This window comes from Cydia strobilella, chromosome 5 (genome assembly GCF_947568885.1).
Source record: "Cydia strobilella chromosome 5, ilCydStro3.1, whole genome shotgun sequence".
NCBI lineage: Eukaryota > Metazoa > Arthropoda > Insecta > Lepidoptera > Tortricidae > Cydia > Cydia strobilella.
In genome coordinates, this window is record NC_086045.1 from 15,199,738 (window position 1) to 15,220,854 (window position 21,117).

At 36.7% G+C, this 21,117-nt stretch overlaps 1 protein-coding gene across 2 annotated transcripts in view; it reads left to right on the forward strand.

Annotated features, from left to right (window-relative positions):
• LOC134741664 (gamma-aminobutyric acid receptor alpha-like) overlaps window positions 1-21,117 on the forward strand; it is a 57,965-nt gene that overhangs the window by 19,707 nt on the left and 17,141 nt on the right. Inside the window, exons 2-4 of one of the 2 annotated variants that reach the window (XM_063674526.1) lie at window positions 11,691-12,040; window positions 15,252-15,319; window positions 16,828-17,048. In XM_063674526.1, the coding sequence (XP_063530596.1) occupies window positions 11,691-12,040; window positions 15,252-15,319; window positions 16,828-17,048 (639 nt within the window). The remainder of the gene's footprint in view (window positions 1-11,690; window positions 12,041-15,251; window positions 15,320-16,827; window positions 17,049-21,117) is intronic. The other variant, XM_063674527.1, reaches the window with a different exon arrangement.

Below are 21,117 nucleotides of genomic sequence, written 5' to 3' on the forward strand. Positions count from 1 at the left end.
TAGTTCCAATGAAATTTTGCAACATGGCGCATGATCATATATTTCTGGTCAGGCTTTACATATTGTCTTACACTAGTACTAGCACCCAAAAGAAAAGGATACGTATAGTTTTTTTTGTTTTTATTTACTGACAAGTTTGCTTGACCAACTATATATAAAGCCTGACCAGGAACGCGCCGAGCCTGACGCGCCATGTTGTGGAATTTCAATGGAACTATTTTTTTCATACTATACTGAACTGTCACCGTATACATGAGAATGAACAGCGCCCTCTTGACAATGATCATATATGTATTACTGGTCAGGCTTTAACAATCATTGTAAAAAAAAACCTGCCCTTTACTTATTCAGCCTGACTTAAGTATGAATATCAAGCTCTCGATTTGTGGAGAACATTCGGACAATGAAAGCATTTATGCTTAACTGAAATAAATAAAATGTTCATATTAATTCATAAACTGCTGATTGCACGATTTCAAAATAATCGACTTTTTGAATTTCGAATGTACCAATTTTAGCTAGATAACTTATTGTTGATTCACTTGAAAAATAAAATGAAGCACATAAATTAAACCTTGCATAGAATAATTAATAAAAGAGGGTGTCCGTCGGTACTAAAGAATTTTAATTGGCTACTTGATAATGTTAGCACAGCAAAATTAAAATCCGTCCGTGGACACTGCTGGCAGACTAGACTAGTAAAGCATCATCATCAATTGTGTGATATTTCAGTTTGCATTAGGCGTTGATAAGACCTAGTCATAATTAAAGGTCAATAATCCTGGGGAAACCTTTATGTGTTATAGTATGAAGTGTGGCTGAGCTGCGATATCTGAATCAAGAGTGATCGGGGCCTGAGTTGACAATTTGGCACAATTTGTAACCGACGGAGAGTGCTCGTGCTGAGAGCTCTCCACGCCGCCGATGAGGCTGTACAATCACGGCTTTTGTCGTCGACACAAAGGGACAATAATTACTGAAGGTCACCTGATAGAGAACATCTCGTTATCTTCTTTTTCTTGAATATGCTCGGAAATGTTCAACTGAGCATAGAAAACCTAGTACGGGAAGTTCTGCATTATGGTTTTGTCATTAAAATCAAATTCATTATTATTGTACTGTTTTAGCAGACGGAAAGTTGTACGAAAATACATTACTGTATTGTTTTTTACCTTGCCGCAATTATAGACTATCGTAGAAATATGATCATAGATATAGGAGTAATTTAGATATGAAGACCTTATGACGGTGTAATTGCAACATATGAATCATAATTAATCATAAAGTGGTACATAATATTTTAGAAGTTTATTGAGGGCGCTACTGAGCTTTAGAAACATGCATTGACTAAAAAAAACAATGCGAACAGCTACAATTATTTCTGAATAATGCACAATTATTTTGAATGAACATGGGAGTTTTGCTTTAAGGCACACTAACCTACGGGAGGTTCGTGTTCTTCTCTCACTCTCACTGAGCGTAAGCGTGAACGAGATGGCGTAAGAGCGAGATCCTCGCATGTTTGGAAAAAGCACTATCGATGCCTCGACAGGAATAGCAATTATTGATAGATTCGTCTTTGTCAGACTCTGCTTCAAATCCCGGGGCAAATAGATTTTTACATAGGTAGGTGTAAGAGACATTTTACGTTCAACTTTTAAATAAAAGGCCATGACAAAACTCCGCTGAAAATTATGAATAAATTTTATTATGCAATTAAATTGGCTATTTCGTATGTTTATTTATGTGCGTATTGCTATCAGCGTTGTAGGTACTATAAAGTATAAACTATACGTAAAACATAAGATATGTAATATTCCTAACTTTGATGAGCATGAGTAAAGTAATATATTGTACTGTAATGTCATATTCTTACATCCCAGATAGGTATCTTGGTAGCGTAACAACATCGAGTAATAGAAATTTAATGTTGATGAAAGTGTGCGTACAATGTTTACAGCAATATGTCCAAAACTCTTATCTGGTATGTAGCTGAAGCCGTACTAATGAGAGTTATTCTCGTATTTCTCTATTTTCTCGATTCGTACCCACGAAGTGCTCCTAACTCGTCGTTACTAGCCACCCCATGATTCGCAGTTAAGTTCTACGTAGAAGTTGCACTTTCGTTTTTCTAAGGTAGGTAAGTAGCAACTTCGAGGTCGTTGAAACAAATCGGCATAAGATTGTTATGTAGAATAGCAGTCACTTGTCTTATTATAGGGCATAAAAATATATACCAGGGAGGGAATAAATGAAAGTATCATAATGTAGATAAAAATATTCGTCAAAAGATCTCGGAGGCATCGCCTGCCACTTGTAATACGAAAATATCCCTATGCCTATAGTACCGGCCAATAATACCTTTGAGTGTTTTTGTACGAGCTTGTATAGAGTAAACAATATAGGTTAGTTTGTCGATTGCATATTTTACTAGTCATTTTATGCAAATGTATGATGAATATTGCAATTAAATACTGTGAATTACAATAGGATACTCAGCATATTACTAAAAAACCTCTAGTAAAAAAATTAAATTGACAATCAATACATTAAAATAAAAACCTCTATGAAAAAACCAGTACATGAGACCAATTTTTCTTATCGCCCATACAAAAGAATACTACTAGACTACCTAAAGCAGTGAGGTGGAAGTCACTCACAAATATTTAAAAAAAAGTTATACCGTAAAAACATGGTGATATATTATTGGCCGGTACTGTATATCTACGTATAATTCCATAACGAGGCATTTAGTTATCTACTTCAAGCTAGGAGGATATAACCAAACGGAGCCGCCACGTCTGTAATTTGCTGTACAAAAAAGTCTGCCAATTTTTGCGGGGGAGGGGAACGTCAAATGTATACGTAACGTCAAAATAGCCATGTCAAATAAACGTCAGTCCATACATTGTGTATAACCATTGGCCGACTATTTTCGACAAAGGGGAATGCCTGTTAATGGCTACTCCGTTTGGTTATATCCTCCTAGACTTCAAGTGAGTTACCTACTGAAACTAGATTTACTCAAAATAAATAAAATTGGCCAAGCCCGAGTCAAAGCTCGAGGCATTTAGTGTTCCGTGCGCATCGTTATACTTTACAGAGGTTGTTGGCCTGTTTTTAGTTAGGGTTTAGTAGTCAACTAGGAACCTTGAAACCAGACGTAGTTTCGCCATGTTTAACCATGTTTGAAGTATGGGTCGAAAAGTATGAAAAAAAAACGTGACTAGAGTTTAATAAAGACATTAAACCAAAACTATAGGCAACATGATCAGTCAAGCCGTTTTTGAGTTATCGCTTATCGCAAAACGTCTTCCTTTCATAGGAAAACGACGTACAAAGCGCTGGAAGGTGTTCCATTTTGCTTGTTATGTGCAAATGCTACTTACTAATGTTAGTTCTACGTTTTCGTTTCGTAATTCCACGTTTAATTAAACGTAGAAACTACCGTGTCGTTAAGAAGTCACAGAAAATAAAAATTTCAATAAACCATTTTTTAGATACTTAATGAAGATTAAGCCATTTGTAAGGAACAGATTGGATACGGAAGTGCTAAGGAAGTACTAAGTAGTCAAAGTAAGTGATCTTCTTCGGCGGGAACGGGCTCGATTAGATGCATAGCCTGCTTCAAAAGTACGTCGCGGGGACGGTAATTTGTGTTTTGAGAAAGTATCCTATGAAACTCAGTGACATCATCCTCAATGTAGTCATTCGCAAGTATATACGAAAAGCGAGCCATTGTATTTGACAAAAAACTAGGAGATAATTTATAGGAGTTGTGCAGTCAAAACGGCAAGTGCAACGTTACATCCAAGCGCTCAGACTCGAATAGGTCAATTTTATGGTTCACCATTTTAGCTCGGTATTCTATACTGCTTCAATTTGAATTAAATTTAGACTTATTATTTTGATTTGATTTTGTTTCTAGTTCCATGCCATATATATATATACTTTAATATTATTTAGAACTGCTAAAAATGAAGAGTTTGTCTAAGCTAACAAAGTGAGAGAGTGTAAGTAAGTAGTGTAAGAATGAGATAAACGTCATATTTTCATAGAAATTTGACATTAATGATGACATAGTGACACTCGGACTCTATCAATAATTGGACGTAGTTTAGGGAAAAGGATCTAATCCACAATTTGTTAAAAAAAGTATATCTTTCTTTCAAGCAGAAAATCAATTAATTTAAATGTCATAATATTTTATGGATGAATCCTTTTCGCTAAACTACGTTCACTTGATACTGAATTCAGTTCGAGTTTTTATAATTAAGTTTTTATAATGTTTTATAACAATATAAACCGCATTAATGTTATTACTCTTCTTAAGCTGTCAAAAAAGTATAAGTTATGTTATGAGTAAGTTATTTATATTTTCTGCAAGTCTTGAATTTAGGACGAGGAAAAATATATAATATTATCGTGTTTTTCAAAGAATTTAAAAAAGAAAATCTTTTCCATTATTGTTTTTAAAAGAAAAAAATATTTTAGTAGAACTTGGATTTATGAGTACCAAATTTTAACTGATATTTTTGTCGTTGGCTCTAAGGTTGACGAAATATACTGCCCGATTCGAACTTTAAGATACGTCAAATATTACGACTAGATACGATATGTATTAGATATATCAATGTCAAAAGTGACGTTTGTTCTAACAAAAACGTATCGTAATATAATCGTAATATTTGACGTATCTTAAAGCTCGAATCGGGCCGATAAATGAGCCGATCTCTCAAACAAGTTTGCACAAAATCGGCTCAATTTTGTCAACTTTATCTGTTTCCAAAAACTAGAATAAAATTTTTAATTGTCATATAGGTCTTCCAAGATTATTTTCTCGTAACAGAACGGGATCTGGTTGCTGCTCTCACCGATCCTTTCAAAAATATACATAGTGTATACAATTATACACAAATGTCATCGTACTTAATGCAAAGGGATATTGTGTATATTGTTTCGACGAATTAGATACTCTCTAATAAATATTAAATGACTTTGTTTTCTCTATACGTCTTACTAACTCTATGTGCTTTATTGTGTAAAAAACAAAACGACAATGAAGAACGGAATTCTTAATTTAAAAATTCAAAGTTTACTTCAACAATAAATATAATTCTTACTGAGCACATCGCCACTATACTTACTCAACCTCGTATCTGCAACAGTCATTTGATGACAAAAACACCCGTATTCCGGATGAAAGAAAAGCGATATTTCCATCAAATGATTGTTGCAGATATGAGGTTGAGTAAGTATAGCGACGACATTGAGATAGTCCATTGGTTGGAAAGCCCGTTCGAAATTTAAGCTTTTTTGCATTATTATTAAGACTTTATTTCGGACATCAATGATCCATAAATGATTGGTTAGTTACAATAGTACTTATCACTATGTTAGTATTGACAACACAAATTATATTGAAGTATAAATATTACATTACATTACATTACATTATGTATTACATTGCATTATAACAAGGTTGTACTTTGTAGATCTTTTTTTCTCTCATGCGTTTGGTAGACTATTACAAAAAAATTAAATAACCCACAAAAATAAGCAAGTTTAATTAAACTTTGTGTCACACACATAAGTCATTAATTTCAATGCCTAAGTTTTAAGTAAAGATCTTTCTCGCTAAAACGACTTCCCAATATGAAATTACCAGTCTAAGAAGCTGATCCAAGCTAGTAACTGAACCGAAGTAACCTAAGATCAGGCTGCAGTTAAAAAACTAATAAAGATAAGGTTAACCTGATAATTTTCCAGCCGTCTTCATACTCTATTTAGTTGGTTACTGGCTGGTTAGCTGCCTGTTAGCTATAGTTTTTCCGAAAATTTCCAGGACAGAGGCGAATCTTTTTGTATGAAAACTTGCAACTTTAAATGCATTTTTTATCGAAACTACTAGCAGTCTAAAATGAAGTCAAAATCAGTCTATCGATTCAATTTTTTGCAAGCTTTCTAATGGTACCCCACTCGATTCTTACAAATAAAATAAAAAACAGGTTACCCCTCTCAACCTCCTAAATTACCCCCTAAAATAAGAAATAAGCGGTTTTGACTTATTTACAATATTAGTGGTGATAATTGCTATAACTGTTTCAAATTTTAGGTATGTATGTCATACGGTCTCTGAGAAAAACGCATTTAACTGATTTGCAAGACCGAAGTGATCCCATAAGTGTTCCGTTTGTCAAAACAAAGTTTTGCACGGAACACTAAAAATCTAGCTGTCAAACTTGAAATGTAGCCTATTTTTTTATTTACACTAAACTACCTAACCTACTTGCTACAAGAATCTCTAACAAGATAACATAAGATAAGATAACAATAACAGAAGAACCACTGGGGAACAAAAATCAACGACTCTAATAATGTGTTTGATACTTTATTACTTATGTACGCTCGAAACGACATTTAATCTGCTACAATCCTATGCATTACTAACGCTCCTTAGGTAGTTATTTTGCCTCAAGCAGGTATCTACGGTAAATCTGTTTGCAAAAAAATAGAAATCTTGCGATAAATTAGCTTATCCAGTATGACTGAACTGCCTGCGGAGGGATATAAAAACGTTATCATTAGGCCAGCGATTCTCAAACTTTTTTGGCGACGTAACCCTTTTGGAAAGCGAAATATTTGACGGAACCCGAAATAATAAAAAAAATCGTTAGTCACTATTTAACTGTGGACCAGAGATATAGAAGAGCTGGTTGTTGATTTGTTGTGTGCTCTTTTTTGTGTGGCAATAAATGTTTTCTTATTCTTACACTACAAATATGTAAATTCATCAATCATAATTTTGTTGTGTGAATTATCATTATTTTTTCAATTATTTTTTTTTTGTGTGGAGATAGTCACACAATTTGATATGGATTATTGATGAATCAATCGCAAGGGTTATATATGGGAGGCATAAAGGGTAGCAATCAATTAGTTCATAGAAGGCGCAATCATAGCCCGTCACTCGGCAATTGGAACGATTGTGCATCTGACGCTCCTCTTACACATGCACAAACTCATCCGGGCTATTCGAATATTCGTGCCAAACTCGAACATGTTGCGTGAAGTTTAGGGATCTCATTCAATGTCAGGCAACGATCTTATCGGCCACCTACAGAAATTATTGAAGGAAATTTTGCTTCAAGACGAAACCTAATTAATATGTACCTATATTGTATAATATTAGGTAGCTAAGGTAACGCAATCTAGGATTAATATAATGTACAGATATTTCGAAGAAAGTGCGAAGTTAAAGGCAGTGATGAATAAATTTATATCCACGAGGTGTACCCAGACCCTCTTTAACATAACCTAAAACAAAGAACCGCCCCGGCCCCATGCCAAGGGTCTCGAAAGGTGCTCCAGAATAAATGCCATTACTCCAACTAGACCGGGGTTCGCTTTATATTCAAGCAATTAAAAAGAAATACGACTTGATGAATATCGTCAAAGAAACAGTTTTAGCGGATTCTAATTGATTCAGGTGGATACTGACCACTCTAGACATAAATTACTATTGATTTAAACTTTCACGATTTTTACTCATTATTATTCACAACGACGTAATTTTAATTTTAATTCACCTAATCGCGTAAACTGAGTTTTAAATGTATTTCGAGGACGGCGTTGTCGCCGTGGTCTCGGAGAGGACTGGCTAAAGTTGACATCAACATCTTCTAGGCGCGCGAGTTTTTCGAACTACCTGCACTTGGTCTTGTTTATTATGGTGTTGTCATACCTCTTTTTACAACCCAATCGTCAGAATGTGTCGCCAGTATAATGAATTGGTACTCAAACACAGAGATATTGACATTTTCGACTCACGGCAGACAGTATTTAGGAAGCAGGTTGTGAGGGTCCTCGGCCATCATCACACTTCCCAATAATAGTAAGCAATTTGACAGTATTTATGAAATGTATATTTAAGTATTTGTGAAATGTTGTAATTTGTAATTTGGTGTAATTTTTGAGTAGTTTTAGGATATTTTTTTATAATTTTAAGATAGTTTTTGCTCGTTATAATTTTTTCTTGCTTTGCATGCTTACTTTGGATGGCATTCTTATGTAATACCTACCACTTAAGTACTCTTTGTAACAATGTTGAATGTTGTCTGTTTAGTGTACGTTTTAAATAAAAAATAAATAAATAAAAAATAACGACCGTTTTGCGCACTAGGGAGTAGGGTTGTCACCGGATCAACATGTCAACACTTCGATTTTTCAACTTGAGATATTTGTTTTAGCTTACATTTACTAATGACTGGGTTCCATGTGGATGATATCTTAAAACCTTCATCTCGATTGAAATTTCTATGATTTCAATGGCTTCACGGATATTTCTACTATAAAACCCACGTATAACCAAAATAATTATTATCGTACTCGAAGAACGGATATAAGAGAACCGATTGTCAAATCTTTTTTCTCCTTTTTTTTTAAATATTATTCCTTGCGTATCCAGCAGCACTTACCACGCTTTGGTGTAATTCCAGTAGTCAGGATTTCGCGTTCAGTTTTGTTAAATGTCCTGGAATAATTGTATCTCTGGGAACAATGAGATGGAGGCCTCGGAGGGAAGGTGGATCTTCCGTCAATTTGCAATGGCTTGGATTTTGCTTCCACTAGTGGTGGCAAAATCCAAGCCATATTGATCTAGATCCAGCCGAGATATCGGCTTTAAATATTTGAGACGACGTTCTCCTTTTTACTGCCCTCGAAGCGTGATTGCTTTATGGTAAACTCGTTTCCTGTAAGGACGAACCAGGCGCATCCTGGGCCCTCTGGAGTTGACATTTGTTCATACAAACACCCCGGCAAGAAAATTTTCCTCCGATAGGAGGTGTCTACTGGGGGCGCGGCCTTTGGTAGGCCAGATCCCGTACCAGTCGACCTGTATAGCTGGTACCGTCCGTGGCGGAGCTATTAGAACCTCCGGCCAGCCGGTTGAGAGAGTCGTCGACTGCCGCTACTGAGCAGCAAAGCCTTTCACCTTTATCTAAACTTCGATTTAAACCACCAAACCTGTTAGTTTTTACCTCTCATTAAATACATTTACCATTAGCGTAGTCGACTAAGTGTCACCAAAATTTGAATCCTGTTAAATAGCTATTAAGTATAACTAGTTTAACTTTAATTAGCCCGACTAATAAATTGTTCCCGTTAAAGTAGCTATTAAGTATAAATACTTAGATTAACTTTAATTAGCCCGACGACCAATGAATTGTTTGTCCACTATCGGGTTTGTTTGTTTTGTCTCCTTCAAATACCTAAAGTTTAAAAATTAGTATGACAGTTCAGGACGGCAGCCGATTGTTGCAATTTTGACTAGGTACGAAATCATATTAAGCGGCCTTTCAGATCCTCAGTGTATCATAGCTACACACAGCCATGAGTGTGCGGTATCGTGTTTTCTTCACTCGGTATTCCTAGATCTAAGAGCTCTGTACGAATGTCGATGTCAGGGACTGAGCGTATGTTCAGCGTCCATTTCGTCGCCAATAAAATAAACTCAACTTACGTAAATATCTTGTATCTCTATTTTCTTGCCGGGGTGTCTGTATGAACAAATGTCAACTCCAGAGGGCCCAGGACGCGCCTGGTTCGTCCTTACAGGAAACGGGTTTACCATAAAGCAATCACGCTTCGAGGGCAGTAAAAAGGAGAACGTCGTCTCAAATATTTAAAGCCGATATCTCGGCTGGATCTAGTGGAAGCAAAATCCAAGTCCAATTGACGGAAGATCCACCTTTCCTCCGAGGCCTCCATCTCATTGTTCCCAGAGATACAATTATTCCAGGACATTTAACAAAACTGAACGCGAAATCCTGACTACTGGAATTACACCAAAGCGTGGTAAGTGCTGCTGGATACGCAAGGAATAATATTTAAAAAAAAGGAGAAAAAAGATTTGACAATCGGTTCTCTTATAGCCGTTCTTCGAGTACGATAATAATTATTTTGGTTATACGTGGGTTTTATAGTAGAAATATCCGTGAAGCCATTGAAATCATAGAAATTTCAATCGAGATGAAGGTTTTAAGATCTTATCCACATGGAACCCAGTCATTAGTAAATGTAAGCTAAAACAAATATCTCAAGTTGAAAAATCGAAGTGTTGACATGTCGATCCGGTGACATCCCTACTCCCTAGTGCGCAAAACGTTCGTTATTATTATTTTTTTTTTAAACGTACACTAAACAGACAACATTCAACATTGTTACAAAGAGTACTTAAGTGGTAGGTATTACATAAGAATGCCATCCAAAGTAAGCATGCACAGCAAGAAAAAATTATAACGAGCAAAAACTATCCTAAAATTATAAAAAAAATATCCTAAAACTGCTCAAAAATTACACCAAATTACAAATTACATTTCACAAATACTTAAATATACATTTCATAAATACTGTCAAATTGCTTAGTGTGATGATGGCCGAGAACCCTCACTACCTGCTTCCTAAATACTGTCTGCCGTGAGTCGAAAATGTCAATATCTCTGTGTTTGAGTACCAATTCAGTATACTGGCGACACATTCTGACGATTGGGTTGTAAAAATAGGTATTACATTATCCTTTTTGAAGTCGGTTTTTCTTTTTGTTTAAAAAGTTTTATTCGAGATTGTTTCCATGACCGAAAGATAATCTGTGTCTGCGAGTTTCCTTATTATCTAAGAATATTAGCCGAATTAAAACACCATGCACTGTAAAATTGATGGTGCCTAAATTGGACCATATTACGTCCCCTGCCTGCTATATGGTCACATCTCAAAATTTATGATTTTTGGAGATTCAATCTTAATTAAAAATAATAACATTGTTTCCATTAAAAATTTTGGTGCCCAAGTAGCCGTATTGCAGACACAAAACAAAACGAAAAAGTCTAGTTTTTTTATTCGTCATCTATTTATCTCACATATATATATGGTCCGTGGCCCTTTTCGATCAAAAATAAGAATACAATGGTCTTTATATATTTTTCTCTACTTATGGAATCTAACTGTACCTATGTAGACGTTTCTTTCAACTATTCTTAGAATAAGTAGTTGTAGTGCATAATTATTTGATTGCATTTTATTTATTGACCAGCTGTCCCGAGGAACTTCGTACCGCCCCAGTCAATGAATATCATACTTTTGAAATCCGCACCCCCTACAACCTAGAAAACGTGATCCATGACGATTTTATGAAAAAGGACATGTCCGCCATCTTGGACTCTAAAATGGTAACAATTGTCGGAGAAAGTGGAAAACGATTCTTTCACCAATAGATATATAGCTATATTCTATGTAGTTTAAAAAACTACTAATAACTCCATATCGACAAAGTGGGATCTTTGGGCTTGGGCTGTTTTTATCTCTAATCTTAATGTCAAAAAATGGTTGCATCGTTCGCCACAGCCTTAATATGTAGGTCAATTATTATTGTGAGGTAGGTAGATAGGTACTTATAAATATCTTAAGCCTCTAGGAACAAACACTTGGGTTAGCTTAGGTTAGCTTCCAATATAATTGCAAAAACAAAATCTTCATTACACGGTCCAATGGGAACGAGATCAATGAAGCGTCGGTTAAAAAACAAAAAAAAACTATTTAGCTGCCGAGCGCAATTTCATCGAGGCTGACATTGCAGCGCTCTACGGAAACATTTTAAGAAATATAATAACGTCAACATTCTCTCCTTGCAGCCCGCAAGTTGACGCAAAAGGAGCGATCTACTTGACGACTAAAAATGGAACATTTCCAATATCGCTGACCGCAAAGTCCCGTGAGGCGGCGTCGCAACACTCTCCCAAGATTTTGTCCAGCGCTGATAAAAAAACTCCGGAAGCCCCCGGTTATAGCGACCGTGACTACTGGGACACCAGTGACAAAATCCTTTCCAATTATTTGAACATAACGTTCGGTGAAATGGACACGCGCTATATGTGGAAAAGCAAAAGGAGCATCAACGACGCGGTTTCCAGAAACATCACGCTGGTGCTCGAGAACCTTTTGAAGAATTATGAGAACTCGCAGCTCCCTACTCATGGAAAAGGTTTGTGTCGGCATATTTTAATATTGTGCGAGTTAAGAAATAGTACATTGTGTAATTTTTTTATACATACACATTTTTTTTTAATTTAAATGTCTATATTTTATAAGTAAAACTCGTTTATACCTCCTTGCGTAGAAATTGAGTAGATGATATAAAAAAAAAACCGTGGCCATAATATAGCTCATTCCATCTCAGTATGCTGGCATACTATAACACCGTTTACGAGCAAGTGACGAAATAGTACATTGCGATACAAGTGCGAAAAGTAGGAAATTTCGCAACGAGTGGTGATAACCTGGTGGTGTACACCTTTTATATTTTTATATTAGATTGTAAATTTTGGGTTTCTTGCCTGCCAAATAAAGAATTTATTATATTATTTATTATTATTTGTATCTCCTCGGATTTCACGGGCCTATAAATCCCGGTCTTTTGATAGGCTTGCGTGGGGATATAGATCCAACACGTAGAGGCCCCTTGGAGAGCTTTAATGTCATGTAGAACGCCTGCTGGAACCAGGGACCGGACAACCCTTTCCGCGATAAAACCCTTTCAATGGGTGACACTTAAACACGGCTAACACATTGAAAGACTTTCCCTTTTGAACTGCAAGCATATTCATACCCTTACCTTTGACTAACCCTTACCGAAAAGCTAACCAAAAATAAGGCTAGCTCTTAATAAGGGTTACCCTTATCTTTAAGCGCTTTTTATAAAGGTTTCCCTTTGCGTGAAAGAGACAGGATTAGTATATATCTACGGTAGTGTATGAAAAGGAAAGAAAATACGTGCCTAGTCAAAGAACGCCGCCGTCGCCGCCGATGATCGCTCGGATTCGAAGTAATGTGTGCTTTATGAACAAGGTAGACGACTTAAATTAGCACGCTTATATGCTAAAAGGGAAGCCCTTTATAAGGCTAACCCTTATAAGCAATATGCAAGGTGTTGGTGAGCGGATGATAAGGGTTTTGTAAGGGTATTTGGGCTACCGATTACTCAAATGTGGTAGCTTTATATAAGGGTTTTTAAAACCAAAACAAAGGGTTTCGTCTGGAAAAGGGTATGGTGAGTTAAGCCTTATGAAATACCCTTATAAAACCCCGATAAGGGATAGCGGGCCGGTCCCTGGCTGGAACCCGTTCACAGGTGCAACAATAGACACCCATGAACCGGTCGCAGCAGGCATTGGGACTATTATAGAAAAAGTGAACAGTATACCGGTCTATGGATTGAAGTTTGGGTTGACAATGAGACTGGGCTATTGAAAAGAAGTCCGGACACCTGCCATAACAATGCTAACACACGTTATCGAGGCAGGTGGTGACTTGCCGCTTACTAGATGGGCCCCTGAAACTGCCGTCGTGAAGACGACCAGGAGCAACACCGGTGTGAGCGGCTCAGGGGTGTCGAGAGGTGTGCGCCGCTTTCTACCCAGTGACTGATTTTAACAGCCACTGTGCCAACTCGCGTCTTATGCATCTTTCACTTCCACCCCTGGAGCATATAGCTCTTACGACTCCCCTCTGGACGGCCAATGAAGGCAAGCCAGAGCTGAGAGTCATGCGGGTCCCCTTGGGGTCCACTCCGACCGACGAAGACACGCCGGAGACGGAGACCCTGACCGACTCTCTGGAGCACTCGGGTCCGTGGGGTCGTCACTCCCCAACAGCTCGCCACAAGCTGCCCGGTATTATTATTATTATTATAAATTAAAACACGACCGAATGGAGAGTTTTAAATCGACGCAAGTTGCGAAATTCCTATTAACGTTTCATATTACAAATGGCCCTTAAAATTTTGCTAATTAGCGCAGTAAAGTAGCACCTACTGTAAAATAATGTTAGGTTACTTTTACTTATGAAATAAAACTATGAAAACGGATTATATCGCGTATATTGAATTTATAATACATCTCGACGTTTCGAACCCTTTACAGCGTTCGTGGTCAACGGGTGACTGCGGAAAAACTACAAAGTGCAAAAATACCCACATACTAAAATAATGAACCATCATAGACTATAAACTTGGCTGGTTGTACATGCAAAATTGGTTCATAAAGCTAGTTATACAATACAATTATTTTCAATAAAGATATATATATATACGCTATAAAAACTACCCCGGCTCCAACCCTACACCTCGGACCCAAGAAGATTTAATTCCCTCCTAAATTGTAGGAGGGTATCCCAATATGGGACCGGCAACAAACTCGGCGGGACATATCTTTTCAAAACATATTATACTCAGAATGTCCAACATCATCCAACACTAAGGTCTCACAGTCTATGTCTCGCTTGCTCCTTTATCAGATGAAATATAGGATTCCAAGCTGGTGGTAGAGAAAAGCCATCTTCCCTATTAAAGTTTGGATATTTCTTAATCTCAATGGCCTCGCGCAGCATTCTGGGTATGTATCACTTCTCCTTAGCAAGAACCAAAGACTTATCAAACTTGATTGAGTGATTGGCTTTATCCATGACATGCTCACAGACTGCAGACCTAGGTCGACGGTGCAGCTATGTGTTCCTTCACCCGAGTGGAAATGCTCCGTTTCGTCTGCCCGACATATGATAGGCCACACTCACAGTCCAGCCTGTACACTCCTGCAATCTGTAGAGGGGTATTGCATTTTACAGGCCTCAGGAATTGTGACATTTTTTTCGTTGGCTTGAAATATGTTTTTATAGAAGCACGCTTCAAGATGTGGCTGATCCTGTCCGTGACCCCCCTGACAAAAGGCAGAATGGCAGGCCTGCGCTCAACTGTGGGGATCTTAATGTGGGACCTCTGGTTGACCCGCGGTATCCTAATATATATATTATTTATCGCGTATATATATCTTTACTTGAAAATAACTGTATTGTATAACTAGCCTTATGGACCGATTTTGCATGTACAACCAGCCTCTAAGTTTATAGTCTATGATGGTTCATTATTTTTAGTATGTGGGTATTTTTTCACTTTGTAGTTTTTCCTCAGTCACCCGTTGACCACGAACGCTGTAAAGGGTTCGAAACGTCGGGATATATTATAAATTTAATATACGCGATATAATCCGTTTTAATGGTTTTATTTCATGAGTATCGCGGTAACCGAAGACAATATTACTTTTACTTATTATTTTTTATGTTCTTAATACGATTTTTTTACCTTAGTCTTTAGATATTTAGGTACTTCCCATTGTAGGTATTCATATATAATTTTATTTCAGGGTACCCTACAGTTGTGCAAACCAATATATTGATAAGGAGTATGGGCCCGATATCAGAGCTTGATATGGTGAGCGCGTTTATCCGTTATTCGCGTATATACCTAACGTTGTTCATAAACAACATTACATCCTGTGCATGTTGAGAAAAAAGACAATTTAACGATCTCTACTATAGTTGACAAAGTGTCTACAATTCGGACCCTATATTACAGTTTTTTTTTTTAACGATAAAAGTTGTCGATTGAAGTGTCAATTGATATTCGTTATTTCCAAATTAATTCACTGAAATTTATTTTGTTTTGTTTTTGTGTTTTATAGCGGTAATTAAACTTAATTGTTAGAATATCATAAGAAAAGATGAGCGAAAAAGTGATGAAGAAGGATTACATTTTTTCAGGTTGTATTTTTCCTTTATAAATATGTTCTCACTGCTGAGATGAAAAGTCTTATGTACTACACGAAATCAAGGTTATTTACATCTCGTGTGCTTTTGAGTCCCGTGCAAGCGAAAGATTCTATAATAGATTCACGAGCCTAGCGATTTAAAATAATTAAAATTAAAATCTCTCGGGTTGCTCGTGGGCACCTTGCTGTTGAATTTTAATATTTTATTTCTAAATAAATAAGCTCTCATTTAGTAAGTAACAATAAAATAATGAAAAAATATGTTTCAATATTTTTTTTAAACATAAATTATTTGTATGTATCTTTCACGGGGCAATGGTGACCCAGATATTTGGGAGGCGTGCGCGGAGCCGAAGTCAACACGTAAGACACGTTTTTGTTTCCCTTGCGCTATGACATGGGGTTCTTCAAGAAGCAGGTATTTAGGGTTCTCCAACGTGGGCAATGCATATTTGCATAAGTGGCTCCTCTGATGTTGCTTATGTCTATGGGCGGCGAAGACTGCTTCCCATCAGGCGGCTCGTCTGCTCGTTTGCTTCCTATTACATAAAAAAACAATAGGAGATGTAGCATCGGCACACAACTTTATTAAATTTTTTGCAATTTCAGGATGTGCTTTTTGTACTTAATTTTAAATGAATTAACAGATGATGACAGCATTTCGTGGCAGAGTACTTAAAACTGCCACGAAATGCAGATGTATTGTGCCGAGGACAAGCAAGACGACTAGCACCTCTGACATGCCGTTGAGAAAATTGCAACTTAGCTATTAGATACCCCACGCCCCAGCGTTAAAGTCTTTACAATGCCGAAAAGCATACAAGCGAAATGCAGTGCTCGTCGTGACTCCATGTTCATTAACTCACTACTATTTAGGAAAGGTATCACATGTGTTCTTGGTGGTATGTGGAAGCAGTATCGAGCACAAGCATTCTGCACGCGCTGTATTAGCTTTTTGGTTTGGGCCAACAGGCCAGCCACCTATGACTGTATCCGCATAGTTATTTGACCATTATTTCAAACTTGTACATTAACATAACAAATGAGGTAAATAAACGCAAACAAGTTGCCTGAAAGAGAAACAAATCAAGATCATATTTTTTAAATCTTAGTGTGTATGCCAATTTGCTATGTTTACTTTTTTCAATGAACATTAAGGTTTTAAATCCAGGACTATTCAATGGACTGCTACTTCAGGCAATACTGGCGCGACACCCGACTCTCCTTCCTCGGGCCCATTCGCTCGCTATCACTATCCATCAAGATGCTCGAGCGGATCTGGCGCCCAGACACCTACTTCTACAATGGCAAACATTCCTATGTGCACACTATAACTGTGCCCAACAAGCTGTTAAGGATCAGTCAGCATGGTGATATATTGTACTCGATGAGGTACCTATGTCCAAATTAGTGATGCAACGTACCTATATATTACAAATACGAATACGATTATTACTTTCAGTTTTTTTACGAATACCATTACTCAATAGCTTAATTTATTGCTAATAAGGAAGAATCCAGCAGGTAAGATTGCGGTACAAACTAAACCTTGCAGTTCTTCCCATACAAAACATGACTACCAACTGCAAATATTGTCTAACAAATTTTTAATACAGTTGCTCAAAAAAGTGCTACTTTACGTAGCTGTTTAGCGTGCGGACAGTTGGTATTCGCGAACTAGTGCTTTTTTCTTTTCCATTTTTTTTTAATTTATACTTGTTCCAATTCATTACTACTTATTGATGTGTTAATATTAGTTTCCTTTAAACGTCGTAACCAACATGAAAACCTACTGATAATGTAAGAATACGAAAAATATACATATTTCATATTTTATTACTTGTCTCATCATCATTATAACACGTTTATTTTTTAATATTGAAGATTGAAAAACCGTTCTTAATAAGTTGTCTGAATGGAATGGAATAGCATTGGAAGGTAGAGGTAGGAATAGCTGCCGAAACGTCTGTCAAAGAAGAGGCGTATTTTCTTACTGCAAGCTAAGTTTCCAAAGGCAACATTCGATATTGTTTTTATTCCTTACTTGTTGTTTTTCTTATTTTTTCGCAACTGTATTAAAAGACGTCGTTCGATACACGTGCGAAAATGTCATTCTTTACTCGTCCCGAGTCTTGCCACTCGCCTATGTACTATTGAAAGTATAGTCCCATACGTTAGAAATTAAGAAACTTGGCGTCACGTAGCTTATCCAAGTACAAAAAAGTAGACGTGGAAACAAGTGTGGTTGTTTCCCTCCCTTCCCCCACTTTCGTGTTAGCAGTTGAAGTTACAACAAATCTACAAATAATCAATGTATTATTCATTAAGTTTTCTACAATAGTTGTATTTGATGAATGTGACTTATTGTTTTTCTACCGTACGGCGCTATATGAGCAATTGGGCATTAGGGCAATATGCGGACGGTTGAGAACAAATAGGCCCCAAAATGAACTCAAAATAAAGTTTTTTGGTACTTAGTAGACGACAAATAATAAATATATATTTTTTTGTAAATTTATGGCCAGTAAAAGAGATGTGGATTTTAACAAAAAATGGGATTTGTTTAATTCTGCCCCACCTGCAGGACATCGGGCACTTTGATACATTACATGGGACACTTTGATACATCATTTTGGGGTACTTTGGCACGTGAATCAAAGTGCCCCGTAAGTGCTTTAAACTGCCCCGCAGAGCACACGTTACAGATCGACTCACTTAGCTGACCAGTAGTAAACTTTTTAAACATTATAAAAAGTCTATCAAGTGTGGTGCTATTAGTACATGTACTACAGGGGGTCCCTTTGTTTGACATATTTATTGAAAGTCATAATGTAATGATTGTCAGATTATCATTAGTCATAATTCTGAAACCGTTAACTTTTCAGGATTTTTCCTATAGATAGGTTAGGTTAGGTTTGTTTTATGGCAATCCTGAAAAGTTACGCGTTTCTGAGAAAAACCGAATTATGACTAACGAAAATGTGGACAAACAATACATTATGACTTAAAACTTTATGGGAAACAATAGAGACCCGTACTACAGTTATTAAGCAGGTGTACTAAAACTACAAAAAAAATCATTTATTGAAATCAGTGTCAGTTTTTAACAAAAACTGCTTGGTTTGTTTTAACATTTCTCTGTCAATTTTTTTTTGTTTGTACGTTCGCAACCAGACCAGACCAGTGAGCTCAGCACGGTTGCTGTTTTATCGCCTCTCACCATGTCTGTCACGTTCTAACAAGTATGTAAGTGCGAAAGTGACAGGCATAGTGACAGGTGATAAAAATGCAACCATGCTGACACTCACACATACAAAGCCATGTTTTAGTGTTGCAGAAGGTGAACATAAGTTTTTAGATAAGGAATTAGTATGAGTGTTCAAAACTGCCCCTTGTGCCTATCTGCCCCGCTTCCCCCTACTGTGATAAATATATGGCAGAGTAAAGTTTAGTCCTAGCAACATACCTACTTCAAAGAGTAGTATTATATAATTTTGTGACGGGATTTTTTTTACAGAAAGTAGGTACTTAGTTATCTATGCTAGAGTAGTTTTAATGACCATGGAGGCGTTTTCCTGTAGGTAATGGTCGTGCAAATAGGGCTCATTAATTTCATACCCGCCGAGCAAACATAGCGTCTGTCGGCATCCGCCATTTAATTGGCAGAGTGAAAAATCTCGCGCTCCGATTACCCTCCCGAGTTTATTCATTGGCCGTAAATTGTGATGGATATTATTAATTTAAAAAATGAACTTTACAACCCTTTTCAGTGGTTGGCGCATTTGACGGTTTGTGTATGTAAAGTTTTAAAGTAACTATGAGGGTTTCTAGGTGACTACGAAACCCTAAAAAAGGAATAGTTAAGAAAAAAAATATACAGAGAAATCATTAAGAACACAAACAAAACAAAAAACCGGCCAAGTGCGAGTCGGACTTGCGCACCGGGGTTTCCGTACTTTTTAGGGTTCCGTAGCCAAATGGCAAAAAACGGAACCCTTATAGATTAGTCATGTCTGTCTGTCTGTCCATCCGTATGTCACAGCCACTTTTCTCTGAAACTATAAGAACTATATTGTTGAAACTTGGTAAGTAGATGTATTCTGTGAACCGCATTAAGATTTTCACACAAAAAAAAAACAAAAATTTTTGGGTATTCCCCATACTTAGAACTGAATTTTTCTAAACTGAATAGTTTGCGCGAGATAGATACTTCCAAAGTGGTAAAATGTGTGCCAGTGAAAAGTGTAATAAATCTTTTTTGTAGAAAATTTTGTGTAGATTATTTAAGTTAACACAACATTTTTTGCTATTGGACGCCGTTTACGAGTTATTTACGAAAACCTAAAAAAAGGAACCTGGTAATTGATTGTAATAAATTTTCCCGCGTTAAATTCTCTCTGAATATTGATTTAATCGAAAAAAAAATATGGAATCATTCTTGTAGGCAATTTTATGCAGATTACTTATGTAGAAGAATATTTTTTGCTATGTGCCACAGTTTACGAGTTATTTATGGAAACCTAAAAAAAGGGACCTTAGAATTGATTATAATTAACTTTCCAGCGTTAATATCTCTGAATATTAATCCTATCGAAAAATTGTATGGAATCTTTCTTGTAGGCAATTTTATGCAGATTACTTGTGTAGAAGAATATTTTTTGCTATGCCCCACCGTTTAAGAGTTATTTACGAAAACCTAAAAAAGGGACCTTAGAATTGTTTTTTTTTTTATGAAATAGGAGGCAAACGAGCAGACGGATCACCTGATGGTAAGCGATTACCGCCGCCCATGGACACCCGCAACACCAGAGGGGTTGTAAGTGCGTTGCCGGCCTTTAAGATGGGAATACGCTCTTTTCTTGAAGGTTTGAAGGTCATATCGGTCCGGAAATACCGCAGGCGACAGTTCATTCCACAGTTAATATCTCTCTCATTATTGATCCTATCGAAAAATTGTATGGAATCTTTCTTGTAGGCAATTTTATGCAGATTACTTGTGTAAAAGAAGATTTTTTGCTACGCGCCACCGTTTACGAGTTATTTACGAAAACCTAGAAAAAGCTTTTGCTTAATCTTTAAAGGGCTGTATATTTAGAACCATAGCAAATGGGTACTCCAAACTTTCAGAAAATACGTATAATTATTACTGCTATTTTCTGCAATAATTATTATAAAAAAATACATTCAAAAAATATGGGTCTCCATACAAGGAACTTATTAGGATCGGTAATAATGGCCGCCATTTTGAATAATTATCACACTTCCAGTCAAGATTTCGATCGAGCAACCGGCAAATTCGGATTCAGCGGGGTCAAATTAGGTTAAAAAACCCGGTTGCCAAAAGTAACATGATTTGCCAGTCGAAATATGATCTGACTAATAGAATCAGTCAAAATACATAATAAAGAATAATGAGTATGTACCTACGTTAGTAAAATTCTACTTTACGAGTAATTCTAGT